The sequence below is a fragment of the Scatophagus argus genome, chromosome 16 (genome assembly GCF_020382885.2).
Source record: "Scatophagus argus isolate fScaArg1 chromosome 16, fScaArg1.pri, whole genome shotgun sequence".
NCBI classification, from domain to species: domain Eukaryota; kingdom Metazoa; phylum Chordata; class Actinopteri; family Scatophagidae; genus Scatophagus; species Scatophagus argus.
The window spans coordinates 9,167,520-9,185,937 of NC_058508.1; the positions used below are offsets into that span (position 1 = coordinate 9,167,520).

Consider the following 18,418-nt stretch of genomic DNA (forward strand, 5'->3'; position numbering starts at 1 on the left):
TAAATATATTAATGACTTGAAACACTGAAAGAAAGGTGGGTTATTTGTGTTCTATAGCCCCACATTTGTACAGTACATCTGTCATTTTTCTGCACTCAATTGTGTACCTCTTTGCTGATAAACTTTATGTGTGTTTGCCAAAAGATGTTGATGCAAGTTTATTTTGTTGGTTTTTAACCTCTGCATCGGCAATTTTAGCCTGGATTTATAAAATCATAACGCATATTTTGATTTTTTTCAGCAGTTCAAATTAAAATCATGGCAAGGCAAAAAAAAAAAAAAAAAAAAAAAAAGCATGCACAGCCACTTTGTTTTATGTGTGAACTGCAATTTCTTGACATTTACTTGACACTCTGCACCACTGAATGTTGCTTGATAACATGATTTCTGTCCATTTTGTGCATTAATGTACAGTTGTACAAATTGAAATTGCCCTGCACTTGGTCCTGAAACAGAAGGTGAAGTCACCTTACTGATGCGCGTTATGAATGAATTTCGATCAGACAAAATAGTGTGAGAATGACACAAAAGTTTGTAGTCTTACTAGACTACAAACTTGATAATGTACTAATTACTGGGCTAAAATTTGTCTGAAAAATCGTTTAAATTTCCACAGTGTTTTTACAGGCTGACAGAGAACATTTGCCCGGTCAAAGTTGAACAAAAGGAAACTCTGATCTGTGACTGCTGGAGCCGGCATTTACTAAATTCTAATTTAAATCAACAATGCACAAAATTCTCACCAAATGCCACTGAAGTGCATTTAATACCATTTAATACTACTGTCGTGTGACATACTTTTAGTTCTAATGACTTTACCTGCCAGCAGAGATCTCACTGGTGTATGGAAAGAGGCATTACGTGTATTTTTAGGTGAGTGAACAGCACTTAAGCCGGTGACTGACACACACACACAAAATATTGATGGCCGCTGACTGGTGCTATGTGAAGAATGCAGCAATGCTTCTCTCACCAGGATGTGATGCTTGAAATGAAGCAGGAAACAGGGTGACATCCTATAATTCCCCCAGACTGAATCACTTCCATTCTCTTTTATCTTTTGTCTCTTCTAATGTTTTTTACAAACAGCTTTTCTCATTCCTCCTGACAAGAATCACCACTGGCTTGCCAATGACATTTGGTTAAGCCACTGGCATCCAGCAGGGGTGAAGAAGAACGGAGTTAAAGGTGTACCAGAAATAGTACAGCTATTTTCTTCCTTGTTGCTGTGTCACTGTGAAGTGTGTGTGTGTGTGTGTGGCAGATAAAGAGCAGCATGTGTGACACAGACCAACACATTTATTATGACACATTTGTGTCACGCACTGGAAGTGAGACAGCATCACTGACACAGAAAGAGAAGACCACTCGGTGAAAAATAACACATGAGGGATCGGAAGGGAGATATAGACAAACAGGTGAAAACTGAAGTGGAGATGTGAGGTAGCACCAAAACCAGACAGACTAGAGAATAAAAGACCAGAGAAAACGGGGAGCAGCGAGAGTTAAGAACAGAGAGGAAGAGGCACAGGGCTTTGGTTGAAAAAGGTCAAAAGGTGGACTGAAGGTGCCTACATATGAATGAAAGTGACAATAAAAGAGCAAGTGTCGGAGGAAGGTGTGTGAGCTGTGACATCAATGATACTCACAGGCCTTAAGTGCAAATACAACAAAACTGTTGAACCAGTTTGACCAACTAACAGCCTCTGGCTGTTAAGGCCCTCACAGTGAAGGGAGAAATAACCACAATTAGCCTGAAAACCAGTTAGACACCCTGTAAAGCAGTTTATTGGATAATAAGTCATATGAATCAGCGGTTTAATATAACAAAACATGAGATTGGCATGGGTTGATGAGTCAGCAAGGTACCAGCTAGTGAATCACTGGACATGTGATCAGCAGGGACAGACAGAGATGGTGTTGGAAATATCTGAAGGTCTCAGGACCCCCACTGTGCCGCGATGAGGTAAGTGTCGCTGTCTGTCTGAACACACTCCTCTAACCTTTGCAGGAAATATTTCAAGCCAGTGAGTCCATATGGTATTTCAAGTTCCTGGTGAATAAGAGGCAATAGGTCCTTTGTTGTTTCTCCACACAAAAGAGAGATTTACATTTTAATTATCTGATTACAACTGGGTTAGCCTGTCTTGTCTCTTTACTGGAAACAAACAAAGAAAACCCAAACAAAAAACAAAAACAAGACAAAACTGAAAACTATCATCCCATTATTGTGTTTCTTCATCAAAGCCACAAGCACTAAACTAAAGGTAAATGTTTTCTTGTTGTTAGCCCATGAAGACCACATCCTGTATAAGCACAGCAACAGAGTCATTTATGCACATGTAAACACACTGACAGATGAACACCTCACAGTCACAACTTCCCTGCTGTCCTATGGAGTATCTAATGACAAGTTGTTACATCACACACAGCTGCACCAATCAAAACAGGTGGAGTCATGTGACTAACCATCATGCGAGGTGCAGTAATTTAAGTTCAAAAGGGGTTACTAGAATATGTTTCATAACTTGTGGCTTCGTGTTTGATTTGGCTACTGTCCTCGTGAAGGCTTGTTTTGCTGTCTTTGTTGCGTAAATTTAATTGTAGTTACCTCCTTGGTACTATTAGTGGAATTCTAATCTGAGACATGTTGTTTTCCTCAGATTTCAGGCTAATGCTAAAGAGTTCAAAGGTCATGTGGACTGTTCCCTGTTGGATCCCATCAATCCCATCAGTAATCTCTCCATCTTCTTTTTGCCTTTCTATAAAGTAATTATGTGCTTCAGTTTGATCTTTTCAAAGCACAGTCTGGCTCTTCTCCCATCATGACAGGGACATTAAGAAACATGACTAAACGAGTAAATCAGCACAGCAGGGTTGCGTAAGAGTCTGTCAATTGTTTTTCACGTGTTGTCTCATCTGTTTGGACAAAAAGCTACTGATTTATTGTGGTGTGACAATGACGAGATGGTTTCGTTAATGACTTCTTTTCTGCAGTCAAACTCAGACACATCTTCATTTGTTACTCCCCAGCGCACACACAGTTGGAAACCTTGACGGGTCACGTGACAAAGGTGTGCATGTTTCTATGTGTGGGTGGGTGTTTTTGCCTGTCAGGATCACACCTGTCGGGAGGTGCCGACGGCGGGATGTCACTCACTGTCTCAGTCTCTCTCCAGTCGCTCCTCCAGCTGGTAACGGGGATGATAATGGCTGAGTGTTAGTTCACCATGGCCGCTCAGAGGAATTACAAGGCTGACCAAAGAGGGGGATTACATGAAGTAATGTGTAACAAGTCTGCAACTAAAGTGCTCAGCTTAGACCGCGAAGTAGGAGTCAAAACGACTTTAAGCAGTTTTCTTCAACAAAAGTCTGAAGAAGTTTGAGAAAGAAAGTGTCCCGTGAAACCTGGTGGATTTTTTTGGAAGTTTTGTTGTGTTGTTGGCTCCGCAGGCATGGCTCTGTCACAGATACAGTGCCTGGACGATAACCACGTGAACCCGCGGGTGAACGAGTCCAAACCGGAGTTCCTCTACTGCGAGGACCAGCGGCTCGCGCTGGAGGTTTTCCTCCAGGATGGTCGCGAGGCGTTTTTTAAGTTCTTGGAGGCTCGCGGCCTGCGGGGCTTCCTCTCGGACCCGGAGCTGGAAACTCTCGCCGGGGTAGTGGAGCCCTATGACCCGGGCTCGGAGCTCTTCCCGGAAAGTGTCGATGACGACGAGCCTCCGCTGTCACTGCATTACTGGCCCGAGCTGTCGGACACGTCCATCCCGCAGACGGACCTGGGCTGGCCGGACACCGAAGCTTATCGTGGGGTCACGCGCACTACAGTCTATTCGCAGCCACCGCTGGATGGTCAGGCGCATATTAAAGAAATTGTTCGAAAAATGATTGCGCAGGCGCAAAAGGTACGTTGGGCCATTACTGGATGAAGTTTGGATGTTTACACACAATCCACAATGTTCACCTTCGAATAAAATTAGGCTCCTACAGCCTGCATTTACATTAAAGATATTCATCTCGGGTTGACTCATCTTAGTCCACAAGCTTCTTAAATAGTCTGATGGTTTGTAAATTTCGGGACTCATCAGACCTTTATTTCTCTGATCTGCTGCACCCAGCTTCAAAAGATGAACTGTATTGTTGACATATTGAGCAGCCATGGTTCTCAGTCAGTATGAGGTCAGAGTACAGACTGTTGACCAAAAGAGACAATCAAGAGTAAAGTACAAATTGATTAAGCTGCTTTATCAGCGGCGTGACAAAGTGTTGCTGTGTGTGTCGCTGTGCCAGCAACCTGGGAGCATGTGTGTTATGTTGGATATTTGCATGTGACTGCATTACCGCCAGACAGCATCAGTACATATATATGTGTGTGTGTGTTTGCTTGTGTCTACTCATGCAGCTGACTTATCTGAAGGCACAAGTTTATGATGTGTTTTATTTCTTAGCAGCTGTTCACAGTGGCATATGTTATTTGAGTGAAACATCTCATGGGAATTTCCCTGAAAATGTGTTCCCTTTGCCGTAGGAACTAAGATATATGTGTCAGATAAGTAGAGAGCTGAGAGAGCACGCATAACTTCCCTCAGTTTTAAGTTTTCTGTTGCAAAGGAAAAACATGTGTGAGATCCTTCAGGCCTACACCCCAGTGGAAAAACTTTAATCTTATTTGTTTTAGCAGAGAAGTTTAAGTGCTAATCTAATATTTGCAAGTAGTGAATTCTAGCTTCACTGTATTTTTGTGTGCATGTACATTGTATAGAAGAAAGTATTAGAACACCTGACCGTTATGCCAACAGGGATTTTAATGATATTGCATTGTAAATACATAGACAGCTTTGCAGCTGGCTTTCCACAAGATTTTGTAGTGTCTCTGTGGCAGTTTTTGTCCATTCAGTATATTATTTGTGAGGTCAAGAACTGATGCTGGACAAAGAAGAAGTGTGTCTAAATACTTATGTCTATATAGAGTATTTACTTATTTGCACACCTCATGTTTTTTTTCCATTGTGTGTGTTTGTCTCCAGGTAATAGCAGTGGTGATGGATGTCTTCACTGATGTTGATATCTTTAGAGATTTGCTGGATGCTGGTTTTAAAAGGAGAGTTTCTGTCTACATCCTGTTGGAACATACAGCACTACCTCATTTCCTGTCCATGTGTCAGAGGGCCAACATGCACGCTGGACACCTCAAGGTGAGCCAGCGTCACGATTATTTTACATTGTGGTGTTTAGCATCAAAGAGCAAGACTTAGTTGTGCTTACAGTTAAAAATTGTGAGATTTTGTTTCTTTTGCACAAGTGGAAATGACATGTGACCTGGTGGTTGAAACATTAACTTTCCCCTGTCTTGGAGCATATCCAAATTTCATGTCACTCTCACCAGAAATGATATGACCAGTATACCAATATCACATTTGTAGGCTCCACCAGGCTATCATAGGTCACAGCAACCAATATCATAAGATGACATAAAATGAAATGTTATCATCCGATGTGTAAGGGCAAAATGTTGTAGACTAAATGTTTCTCTGAGGGAGAGTGAATCTTTGTCCTTTAGATCGTGGGGGAATTTCCAGATGTTCAGAAATGATACATTCATTTTGAGATTTAAAACACATTTGTAAGTGACTGTTGAAAGAAAAACAAGCAATTGAACACACGTACACACCCACACATACACACCCACACACATGCACACACACAAACACTCTACCATCCAGCAACCGACTGGCACTGTGCCATGGATTAATCTTTTATCTCACTTTGTCTATCACCTTTCACTCATGCTGAAACACATTAAAGTGCGTTACAGAGAACACAGTAATATTGCTTTTGATTAAACCGCCAAACCATGACTGTTTTGACTCAAGTCAGCCAATACAAACATCTCAGGTGAACAATACATAATAAGACTTTAATGGTTAGCCTTAAACAGTGCAGCGTTTAGTGGGTGGAAGTCAGATTTGGTTGCGTTAGTGCTGCTGCCTTGCTCCTCCATCCTCTGAGGAGATCATCTTAAACAATTTACATACAGAAGAAGTAATGCTGGATCATTTCCACAAATTTTCCCAGTGTGCCTAACTAATTATGTTCAAAGTGATATTTAATGTTGGTGTACAGTGCTTTCGATCAGTATTTGGAAGGCAGAAGTGAGTCACTGAAGATGCAGGAAGACCTGAAGAGAAGTGAACAGAAAGATATACATGAACACAAGGTGTTTGCACATGGGGTGTGCACAGGTGTGTGGACGGACATGTTGACATACACATATGCAGATACACAAGAATGGGGAGGCACATGGTCACCCACACACATTCTCTGCCAGTTGTCTTAGAGGAATTAGCCCCAGATCCGTATACAGAGTGAAAACCTGTCTGCAATAATAAAGCTGCACAACAAAAATGTAGCCTTGAGTTGCTCTATGTTATTCAAATATTTTGTAACAGAATGGCTGTGGATTAGGAAAACACAACATGTTCAGTGGTCATTGCATATTGATAATTCTGTCAAAGAAAAGTGTTTTACCATATGTTTATGGTCTAAATGGTCCTGTATCCTTCAATATCTCTGACTATAGCCTGTTACTTCGGTTATTATGTGGCATCCCAGGAAATTTGGGTGCAGCTGTACAAGTGACAGTTATGACCGGGAACAGTGATGAGCAGCTAATGCAAAATCTGTGACGAGGGAACAGAGCCTGAGCTGCTGAATGAGACGATGATCGCCAGGAAGAGTAGAAGACAGGTGTGACAGCTTGAGGACGGCTTGAGTTTTTACTGTAAACCGTGTGACAAGAAGGAGTAGGTAGGTGGAGAAGTGGATAGACAGGATTGGAGCTGGCGAGTGCGGAAGCAAGGAGGTGCCAGATTCTTTTTGCTCTTCAGACATCTGAGGACAATTTGTGTCAGATGTGGACTTAATATTTTTGTAATTTACAGTGTCTTAGTTAACTGGGATGTTGTTCTATGCAGAAGCTCCAGTGTGCTTTCTGATTAAAACTTGTTTTGCTTATAAAATTCTTTCAAGGACAGCACAACTACTCATCAAGCACAATTTAGAGCTGAATACACACAGAGAGAAAAATGCATTTTGTTGATTTTATCTAATCAGTCAGCCAAAGGAATGCACTGAGGGACAGAGAAAGTCAAGGGTGGGACCAACAAGCTGTGAGATAAGCCGTACCAGGAATGATCTGCTGCATCAAGACATCTGGTTATGCAATTTTTTTGGCTGCATCACATGTGACTTGTGAAGTTGCTTCTTTCGGAGGACATAGAGGCCGTCTCCAAACGAGATGATCTAAATCTAAACTCATAACAACTAAAATAACGGTGTGCTAAGTCAAAATGTTCTAATTTATCAGGTCACTAATATTCACTATAGGTCACCATATTTTGAAATGATAGTAATTTGGGTTGCAGTTTTCATTGGATGGTTTGAAATCCCATATTTCCCATGTTTTTTTTTTATTAAGAGACAAAGTTAACTCTGTATTTAAGACATGTGTGGACAAGCAATGGATCATGGTTTACCGGTCTCTATGGCACAAGAATTTGAAATGTTGACTTTAAAGAATTCAGCCCCAATGTTGTTATGCAGTTTTTGTAATTTGGAGATCTGTTAAATGCAGATATTGGTAAGCACAGCCGTCCTCAACAAAGAAAGAGAGACTAAGAAATGAGACGTGTGTCAGAATGAAAGAAGTGAAAAGGATTTGATTGGGAAAGTGTTTCGCTCAAGGTACCTTTCATATATAATATCTTATCTGAAATGTTGTTAGGTTTTTATGGCCAGAACACCATCTACTGTACCACCCATTCATTATTATGAATGTTGGTCATTCCTTAACACTAACATTCACTGAAGACATTGTTGCTCACACTGTACAGTCACACATGTAGGCCTGTCAGAGTGTTTACATGTACACAGTGTAACAAAAAAGTTAGCTTTAAAATGAGCAGAACAGGCAAGTTCCAACAAAGACCTACAAAGTTGGTCCAAATAGTCTATGGTGTGGTGGATCAAATCAAGTAAAGACAAGACAGAGATTAAATCAGTTTGCAACCGTGGCAGTTAACATGATGTTGGATGTGTAAGTTTTAATCACACTATTTACATTGGATGTGGTGTGTGTACAATTTGCTTCAATTAAGGGTAGCAAGTTAGTTGTACTGCTCATACTGCATATGTGCCCCTGTGGGAAAAACCTGTCCTGATTGGTACCTATTAACACGTAGTTAATAGATTTTAGCATGAAAATGCTTTACAGTGTTAGAGGATGGTCTGAAGGTCTGTGTCCCTGCCTTTTTATTTTTGTTTACACAAGCCCTGACCATTAATCAGCCAATAAATATTCAAAAGGCAACAAAAGGCCACCTCCTGATATCATAAAAAATAACTTTTGTTCTTTGTATGCTTAAAACTAGATGCTATGAATATTTATTGCAGTTGTAATTTCTGGTCAGTTTTTCTCTTCTCGTCAATTGAAATTCAGAATAAAGGCACAAGAGGAAGTAACCTCACCTCACGGGCAAAGACTATAATGTCATCTCTGAATCTGAGGATGGGAGGCATTCTGTAATACTCTATAATGCATATCTGTGTGTGTTACAGCACCTTCGTGTACGCTGCACAGGAGGAGTGGAGTTCTACACTCGGTCCTCCACCAGGGTGAGAGGGCAAATGGGACACAGATTCATGTTCATTGATGGAGACAAAGCTGTTTCTGGGTCCTACAGGTCAGTGCACTTTGTGTGTCTGTTGGTTTGTCAATGAGAGTCTGAGAAGGAGTTAAAAATGTGAAAGGAACAGATTATCTCTTTGTGCTCCACCTGCTTTTGTTTCTACGAGTGTGACACGGAGAGATATGAATAAAGAATGCACTGTGCCTATTAATGTTCAGTGACATTCTCTCCATGCTAGACAAACAGGTCGTAAGTGTATCCAGTCTTTGCTTATGTTTTCACTTTTGTAATGTGGTGTAATTTAATTTAAAGTAGTCTAAGTTTTATTATTTGCTCTGTGTTCTTTAGTTTTACTTGGATGTCATCGCGGCTGGACAGAAATCTCATCACAGTGGTTACAGGTCAGGCAGTGGACGCTTTCGACAGGCTGTTTCGCGTCCTGTACATGACCTCCAAGTTGGTTGACCTCAGGCAGGTCGCCACAGAGCGTGAACCTGAACCGGAGCCCCTTCCACAGCCAGTCTCAGTGGCCCCTCCTTCTGCCGCTGTTGCAAGGAAACTGTATAACCCCAAATATGCCCTGGCTTTAGGCAACTCCAGCCCCAGTCCCAGCCCCACCCCCTCTGCTGGCCACAACAGCCCCCAAAATGCACAGAGTCAAGAGAATTCTGGGAACCCAGACGTCCCAGATGCTAAGAAGAGGAGGCGAAGGAGGGGTAGTAAAGAAGCCATACAAGAGGCTCCTCCCATTCATCCTGGACTCACCAATCTAGAGAAGGCATACTTGATATCATACCTGCCCACCTGGCCAGAGCCTGACCCCCCCAGTGACGTGATTGGGTTCATTAACATTCGGGATGCCAGTAAACCAACTCAGGTTCATCTGCAGAGATCTGAGATGTTTGAAATCAGCCAAGCGATCAGGTTTAGCAGTCCAGTCAGCATACCCAAGGAAATCCCACCAGAGGTGGCCAAGCCCAGACAGCTTACTGTTAAATATGACGAGATGAATAAACTCCAGCGAGAACAAGATACAACCAAGGCTAAAAAGTCAGTGGCAGCCAGAGCTCAGCCAACAGAACTCAATGCATGGCCTGATGACATAAAAAATAAAGCAGAGGCACCAGAACAAAACTCACCTGCATCCGGTCCAAAGTGTGAATCTGACAAAGACACTGCTAAGACTCTCCACATGGAGGAGTCTCCCTCCAACCAGGATGCAGGCCATAACAGCACACAACCCCAAGCCAGCAGCGAAACATCCACTCTTAACACAGAGAGACCTTCACACACTGTGCAAGCTATCATCACAAACATTCCAGAGCCCAACAGCCTTCCTGAATCCAACAGTGAGAAAGAAGACTCTATTTTAAACGCACAAACTGCTGCTGTGTACAGGACACACGCCTTGGAGTTGAACAGTACCTCAAACTGCTATGGTCACCCTGACACGAACACAAGTCAACATACACACACAAAGACAGTGCCACCACATACAGACTCACACACACAGGCTGTTCACTCGCAGTCAGAAAACTCCTCTGAAATCATCCCTAACATCCAGACTCCCACCGTTGACAGCTGTGTGTCCCCCTCCTCCACCTCTGAGTCTGAGAGTTACACCTTCCTTTCTGAAAATGACCACATCAGTACAAGCATGACTCCCAGTGCCTGTGCTCCTGTGTCCTCCATCAGCCCACCTTTTGGCTCCTCTACAACTCCCAGTACTCACCTCGCCACTTCCTCAAAATCTTCGTCTTTGCCTCCTCCCATTCCTAAACCTCGTACCATCCAGCTGGTTGTTAAAGATGATGTCACCAGTGATGGCCAGAATCTACCAGAGCTCAGTGTCATCAGGAGGCTTGAGACCAACACCAGGCTGCAAGTGGTCCACAGTGAGCCTAATGAGGAAATTCTGGTGCAGGAAGAATCACTGGAAAAAGAGTGTGAGATTGTCCCTGAATTGCAGGATGACAATGGAAGCAAAACAAGAGCACAAAAAGATGCACTGAATACAGAAATACAGAGTGAGACTTCCCAAGAAGCAAAGGACGTAGAAGTGGTTGGGCTACATGATGACAGAGTGGAAACAAACCCAGAAAATCAGTCAGATATTTTGATCACTGAGACACCAAAGGCAGAGAGTGTGACTGTACAAAACATAATTCCAAACCATGTGGAGCCTGAGACTTTGACATCAATAGACTGCACATTACCCCCACAGATAGACAGCGCAGCCCCAGTACAGGCAGGACCCAAGGTCACCGACAGAGCCCAAACAGACAGCCATCTTGCTGAAGTGCCAAATGTAAACAGTAAGGATGTGGCACAGCGCAAAACATACCACACCAGTGAGCATGAGCTTCAGAGAATACCATATTATGAATTAACTCCAAAGGAAGTAGGTGTATTAGACACTATGGAGTCTTTAAAAACTCCACCACACGCTGTGGCTTCTGCCACATGCGGCCTACACATATCTGAAGACATTACTGGTGACAGCAAGCACACATCTGATGGCCAGCAAGGTAACCCAAGTTACACAGCAGCACACTGCGCTGAGAGCGTGCCAAATACTGAAAAACATAATACACACACTTTTCAAGAACTAATTCCTAAAGCACAGGCAGGCACACACACACCTGAAAAATCCCTACACTTAAATCTCTCTGACACACACGTGCCAGAGTTGAGTTCGCCGACACCTGAGAAAGAATTGCAGTCTCTCACAGCTCTCGTACGCACCCCAACTCCAGAGGGATTTCTTCCACGCACGCCCACCCCAGAATCACAAACGGGAACACCGGATCCACGTTCACACACTCCAGAATTTCGAACGCCTACATCCGATGTTAGCGACGGGAACGTCTCACCAACAGATGATTCCCCTCTCTCCTCAACCTCAGAGGAGTATTACGAATGTAGCGACTCTCCTTTGCATGATCGTGTTTTTGACCGAGCTGCTCACCGAAACCATGGGGCCACAGAGGATCGTGTCAGCCCTGCATGCATAAATTCTAACACTCGTGTTGCTACATTAGCCACTACTGTCAGAAGTGTAACACAGAGTTTATCTGGGCCTGCTAAAGCCTCCTCTTCGTCTTCTTTAATTAAAAGCAAAGTGAAACAGGAGAAGAAAGCGACGAATGAAGAAAATGGACGAGAAGTGGATGAAAAGGTTAGGAAACTGAGTGTGGGAGAGAGGAGGACACAGCGAGACTCCAGGGTAGCACAGAGGAGAAGCAGTGAGGAAACAAAGAGAACAGCAGACCATTTTAGACAAGGTAAAGACACAGTGGACAAAATCAAGGAGACCCAACCACAGGCTCCAAAGAGAAAAAGGGTGAAACAACAATCGGGGGAGAGAGTGACCGACAGAGGAGTGTCTCCAGGAGAGTTAACCAATGAGGGAGCGGCGCCAAAGCAATTGTCGACAGGTGACTTCAAACCAGAGAAAGTTCCTTCTGAGGGGGAGAGACCAGGCAAAGAGAAGGCTGAGGATGGGGCGGCATTAGGACCCAGCAGTGTGGAGAGGAAGGACAGACCCCAGTCAACCAGAGAGACTGAGGGACAGAAGGTATGAACAGCAAGGCAGCAGATGTCTTTACATTCAAATCACCACCATCAGACAAAAATGACTTTAAAAAGCCACCATATGTGTGGATCTAAATAAAAATATTGGTACTTTTTCATTTTCTAACATCATTGCACTTCATTTTCACAGTTTCTGTGCGTTTTGAGGAGACATGTTGTAAAAGTAGTGTTATCTGTGTTAATTGAAGAGGAAGTATTTTAGCCCTCTCATTAGTGTTTCCACAATCATTTAGTTTGTGAGTTTTATCATTCGTCCTTTTGTTGTGTTGAATACTCAAAAGGTAAATTATGTTAATAGCTAATTAGTATGTTTTAGAAGTGGTGGTAACTGGAATTTGGTACCTTTGGACAGACGCAAGACTGTCTGTCTGGTCTTTGTGCTAAGCTACATTTTCCATCAGCATACAGACATATATGATATCAATCTTCTTATCTAACTCTTGGCATGACACTGAAGCATATTCCCCAAATTAGTGAGTTCAACTCATGTTGTACATAATTTAAACCAAATTATATAGTTAATATTTCATCATGAGGTTCATAAATATTCATTACTTTTTGAATCATACTAGCTCTCTATCTATCTATCCATCTATGCAGTTTGCAATACAAGCTGACCATTTCTGTTCTTGTGTGTGTGTGTGTGATCTGTAGAATATTCACCAGCAGAGCGTCACTAACAGCACTTCTTCATTATTGAACAAGGAGACTGTGTGTGGGAATTAAAGTGACACTCTTTTAATGAAGCTCTGTGTGCGTTCACTCCATCTGCAATATTAACTAGTCAATAAAAGATTGATAGTTTCACATTCATTGCTGTAGTTTAATTCGTTCACCGCTGATCTGAGTCTACGCCGCTTTTTATCCAACAGTCATCTGTTCAAGCCAGTGAGGTGTTGTTGCCATGTTTTAACTTAGTGCTGTCATGTAATATTAACTAGCACGACAATAAAACAGATCTCACCGATTTGCACCCAGCTGCCTCTCTTTTCCATGTGCAGCAAAGCTCCTGTGTCCCTTGGCTCTGCATTTGCGAGAGTAAAAATGTAACTCTGCATTGCTGATGTGTTGCCAGCACACTGACAGAATGCAGTATGAGAAACTGAACTGGTGTCTGCTAAACAATGTGTAGTTCAGTGGTTTTTAAATCCTAACACTGTTGACCTCCTCTCAGACAAAGTTTGAAAAAAGATGCCCCGTCGCCCCTCCTTAGTTTATGCACTTAGTTTCCCTCAGTTCCTGGATGCCTATGGGGTCATGATTGTGTTATTTGATCCCACTGATACTCAATAGTTGAACCAAGACAACCCCATTTTGCTGTGTAATGTAACTTCAGACAACACCAAAGTCTGTCTGTCAAAGGCATTTATTTATTTATAGTGCTAATGTTGTATTTTTTTCACCATTCCCTGAATCTCCCCTGAAACTGAGTCCCGCCTCCCACTGTGAAAACCTCTGGTGGAGTAAAATGCAAAGTTCTAATAAGATATTATACTGTGCATGTTTTCTAATCTCCATTCGCTTCCGTTCTCTTTCCCAAGCTTTTACATACTCCTCCCAGACCTTCACGAGGACAACAGCAGGATCACAGACCACCCTCCCCTTCTCGACCTTCAAGATCCCCTCGACTCCTGTCAGGACCTCGTCCCTGTGGAAGCCATCAGCTGAACCAGCCAGAAAGCAAGGCGCTCCACAGTAGTTTTCAGGTTGTGGAAAACACCTCATCTCCTCGCAGACTGCCAATGAGACCACCTCCTCCAGTAGCAGCAGGTGCTGCTGGGATAGCAGCTGGGCAGAAGCAGGCTGAAGCCTCCAACAGCCAGCAGAGCCAGCAGAGCCAGCAGAGCCTCCTCTCTCGACAGTCTCCAACAGCGCAGCGCAGGGCGAAAGCTGGACAGTCGCCAAGTCAACCCCCTTTCCCAAAACCCCAGGCTTCCTTTCTCCACACGCATGCTAATGAACTGCTGCAGCTCCATCCTCAAACCCAGAACCAGACACCACCAGCACAGGAGGCCCCCTGCCAGGTAGAAGGAAAAGGTCCATTTAGCTTCACTTTAAGCAGACTGTACAGCCTGAAGGGCTTGAAGGACAAGATGACCAAACTGCCAGCAAACAGCAAGAGAGGCAACACCAGCTCTCCAGTACAGGGACGTAAGAGCACAAGCTAGTCTGGTACCATCAGTCACCCTGGCATCAGTTTTTATATTACTGTTAGCATATCAAGCCAAAGAAAAGGCTAGTTAACATAATAAACAATAATCAGTTTTCCAGCATCTGTTGTGTTAAGACAGCCAAAACTTTGTTCTGGTTATGCACCAGCTTTTTCTGTCCAGGCTTATCTGGACTTTGACTTGTGGAGGATGTACTTTTTAAATTTTCATGTGGAACCACTTTCTTACTGGACCAAACAAAGTCCGACTGGATAAGTGTTTTTCTCTTTGATTCTCATTCCTACACATTAGTCACTCTTATTCATTTCGCTGCATCTCAAACATCTGAAAGTCTTTTCGTGTTGGAAATACAGTTCCCTGACTGGCTGAACGCTGAGCTTTTCTTCTTTAGGTGGTCATGATCACTGATGTTATGAACGGTTTGGCCATCAGAATTTGAACCATAGATGCCTCTCCTGAATTGTTACATGGTTTATTACATAGTTTTAGTTTCAGCAGTGCTGCTTTCACCTGGATCATCTGTACGTACAGTGTGTATTGAGCAATAACACAAACAGTTGTTTCCTGGGTTAACTGTGATACATTTTTACCGAAACATCTTAAATCAAGCACTTCCTCTTACGTTTTTTGAACAGCACTCAGGTTTTACTGTGTTTTTGCTCTCCTTTTTTGTCATTTCACTCACAAAGGTGTCACACGTGAAACATCTTGTTTGCCAGTAGTGATCTGATATCTTGGGTGCAGTGCCGTGTGAATGTGAATTCAGGATTTAGGATTCATATGTGCTTCCATTAGGATCGTGTGTGTGAGTGGGATTCATTCATAAAAATGCACATTAATAGAGTTTAAAATAGGTACTATCACTACATGTTTGTATTAGTATATGTATGTACATCTTTTTTTACCATAGAAACGTACACACATGCTGTTTTTTTACAGATGTACTGTATTTTGTGTGATCACAGACTTCTTCCTCCAGCATGGTGTTACAGGGATCAACTGTTCTCTTTGTAGTCTGTGAGCAGACAAATAAATAAATGTTCAAGTGGATGAACAACTGGTGTTTCCTCTTCTGTGTATTCACAAAGCGCTTTCAATACAAATTTGAATGATTAAACTGTTGATGCAGAATCTCATCTTATTGTCTTTTGAAGTGCTGGACCTTCATTTTGGTTATTTTGTATTCTTCTATTGTGCACCATACATTGAAAGACTAAAGCAGTGAGGTTATGTATTTATTCTTTGTTTGCATTAAATCCCATTTACATTCAAAATGCTTTTTGTGCAAACAACAAAGTCACAGTGTGTGTACCCACACAATGCATAAGTTATCTTCAGTGATGAGTGAAGTGACTAGCACACTGGACAGTCTCATTACCCTCAAGACAGATACAGATGTCCTGCAGATTATAACAACAGTGTACAAGACGGCGTCCTTCAGTGTCTCTGAGGGAAAGTGAAAATGGGCAGGACGAATGATGACATCGAAAAAATTCACATAATTAATACGTTAGACTGTAACAGCTGTCTTACAAAAAAAAAGAGAAAGCCATCATTTTATTGAGATAAACAAGGAATTTGTGCATTTGCTGAGTGTTTGTCTGTGTGTTTACTTCTGAAGCAGCCTTATTTGACTGCAGTGAATTCCCATATCACTGTTTGGCTCTGAGCACTGTTCATTTTGTTTGGGGTGGGGAGGGGGGTATTCAGATATTTTCCTAGTGCAGACTATGATTGAATTCATTTTTTAAATTAAATATAGATTGGATGTCTGCCTTTTGGAGCTGTGAGAGGCTGCTCTGCATGCCAGTTGATGTATTTACAGCTTTACATCATTGAAGCAGAAGAGAAGATGCACTAAACATCTGATTTATTTCTCTGCATGTTTCTTCCAGCTTCAGTCCTGTCAAAAACATCAGAAACAAGTGATCAGAAGTACTGAACGGTCCCACGATGCCTTTGTGGTTATGGACGCCTCAGTTATCTTTCGCAGCGTGTTGCAGTTCTCCAAACATTAGTTATCATCCATGTCAGACATGGTTATGAGTAGTATAATCAAAATGATTAATTTTTGTCAGATGTTACCTAATATCCAGCACAGAGGCTCTTCGTGATAATGCGTGAGGTTGTGTGAGCTGCAAGAAATCCTCAGCTGACGTGCGCTGATTTACAGTTCATTTTCACAGTAGAAGGACTCGCTGCTTTAACACTGCGAAATGTCACGCTTGGTTAGCTAAAAGTTCTCCTCTATACACTGTAAAAGCTGATCACACTCCGGCAGAGAAAAGTGATATATCCAACACCTGCTGACTCATCTGAATTTGCATGCTTAGGTAATAAGAGGAAGAGAAATTGAAAGAGATATCTAAATGTATAAGCAGAGTGGTGTGCGAGCACACAGCTCTATGGGAACACATGGATGAAAAAAAATCTGAGAATTAATATTAAATTTAACCATTCTTTACAAAATAAAACAAGATAATTTGTTGAGAGTATGGTGCATGTGTACAAATACATTAATGATAATGATGAAACACAGTATAGTTGCCAACGCTGCTATAAAGTTTAATCGTTCATTTTGGGAAAGTGAAACTAAAAAAATAAAAATTAATTTTTTTTAAAAAAATCCACCAGCACCTCTTACACTCCCAGATTAAATATTGCATCTCGTCCATCCATTCTGGGATGGATTTTGTGTTGGACCATTTCTTGGTCCAGGACAGTGACTTCCTAGATTCACTGTGTGCTATCAGGAAAGAAATCATTTTAACACTTTTGTATGGATTAAACAAAAGCCAGGCTAGCTAATTCCAATGTTTTTGCAAAGCTAGGCTGACTGGTGGCTTCATATTGTCGTACAGACATGAGAGTGGCAGCCTATCAATCTTCTCACATCACAGCAAAAAAAGGCAAATAAGTGTATTTCCCAAATTGTTGAACAAGAGATTTTAAAACAACATGAAACAGTACTCCACAGAGCTGCAAAAGATAGATTATATGTTAAGCTTTTGCCAAAAGTTGCAATATGCTGTATGCAAACTGTAGGAACAAACATGTTGTGAATGATGTAATTTTGTCTGCCTTAAGACACAGAAGTGACAGATGATGGAGCAAAGCAAGAATCATGTGGTCATATGGATGTGAGATGAAATATGCTTTATGAATAGCTTTCTGGGTCACAGATTTTAGAATGAGTCAGACACAGTCACACACATGTGCGCGCGCACACACACACACACACACAGGATGGGATGCAGAGCAGTGACTGAGATGCAGAAAGCAGATAGATAGCGCAGGAGAGGAAAAAATGCAAACTGCTTCCTTCTTATCTGAGATGACTCAGAGGCAAACGACAGGGCAAACTGAACACTGCAAGAGGCAGGGCAAGATGGAGAGACAGTGATATACATGGAGATACACGAGATCTGCAAAATACACTGCTCCAGCTTCCACTCTGCGGACCTCCTCCCAACCTTTCAATCAATATACGATTGATATGTAACATTTCAGCATTGAAATATGTAAAAACATTTTTGTTACATATTGTTGAGTTGAGTTTTGTACTATCCCCTATGTTTCCAGCAATATTCAAACACGGAGAAATCCATAATCTTATATTTCAACGTGTTTCATTTCATCGTCTATTGCAGTAACTTCTGGTAGAGAGTGAGGAAGGGAGGGTGACAAATGTGACTAAAAGTAATGTGAATACAACTTTTGAAACATGTTCTCATCTGTGATCATTTCTGCCTGAGTCAAGATGGATTTTCAACGGCATTGATGGTAGTTAAAAACAGCAGCTCCCAGGATCCCACGCAATTTACTTCTCAAACAGAAGGCATATTGCATTTTCTGGGGATTATTTTCAGCCATGGATTAATGCACATTTGGTGCTGTGCTATTTACATCAACAGGACTGTGTATGTGAGGCTGACACAAAATAGCCTACGACGAAGGATGAAG

General features: G+C 42.1%; 1 protein-coding gene across 1 annotated transcript; it reads left to right on the forward strand.

Moving 5' to 3' along the window:
• Positions 1-2,719: 2,719 nt before the first annotated feature.
• LOC124073451 (serine-rich adhesin for platelets-like) lies at positions 2,720-15,505 on the forward strand. The gene is made up of 5 exons (XM_046415684.1): positions 2,720-3,908; positions 5,031-5,198; positions 8,620-8,744; positions 9,039-12,267; positions 13,826-15,505. Exons 1-5 carry the CDS (start codon positions 3,456-3,458, stop codon positions 14,450-14,452), a joined length of 4,602 nt encoding a protein of 1,533 aa, XP_046271640.1. The 5' UTR covers positions 2,720-3,455; the 3' UTR covers positions 14,453-15,505.
• Positions 15,506-18,418: the final 2,913 nt, after the last annotated feature.

Bases quoted from the DNA above. Each gene is read 5' to 3' on its own strand.
- LOC124073451 (XM_046415684.1), top strand. From the start codon at position 3,456: ATGGCTCTGTCACAGATACAGTGCCTGGACGATAACCACGTGAACCCG. The intron at 5,199-8,619 runs GTGAGCCAGCGT...TGTGTGTTACAG, and splicing joins TGCACGCTGGACACCTCAAG to CACCTTCGTGTACGCTGCAC. The intron at 12,268-13,825 runs GTATGAACAGCA...CTCTTTCCCAAG, and splicing joins GAGAGACTGAGGGACAGAAG to CTTTTACATACTCCTCCCAG.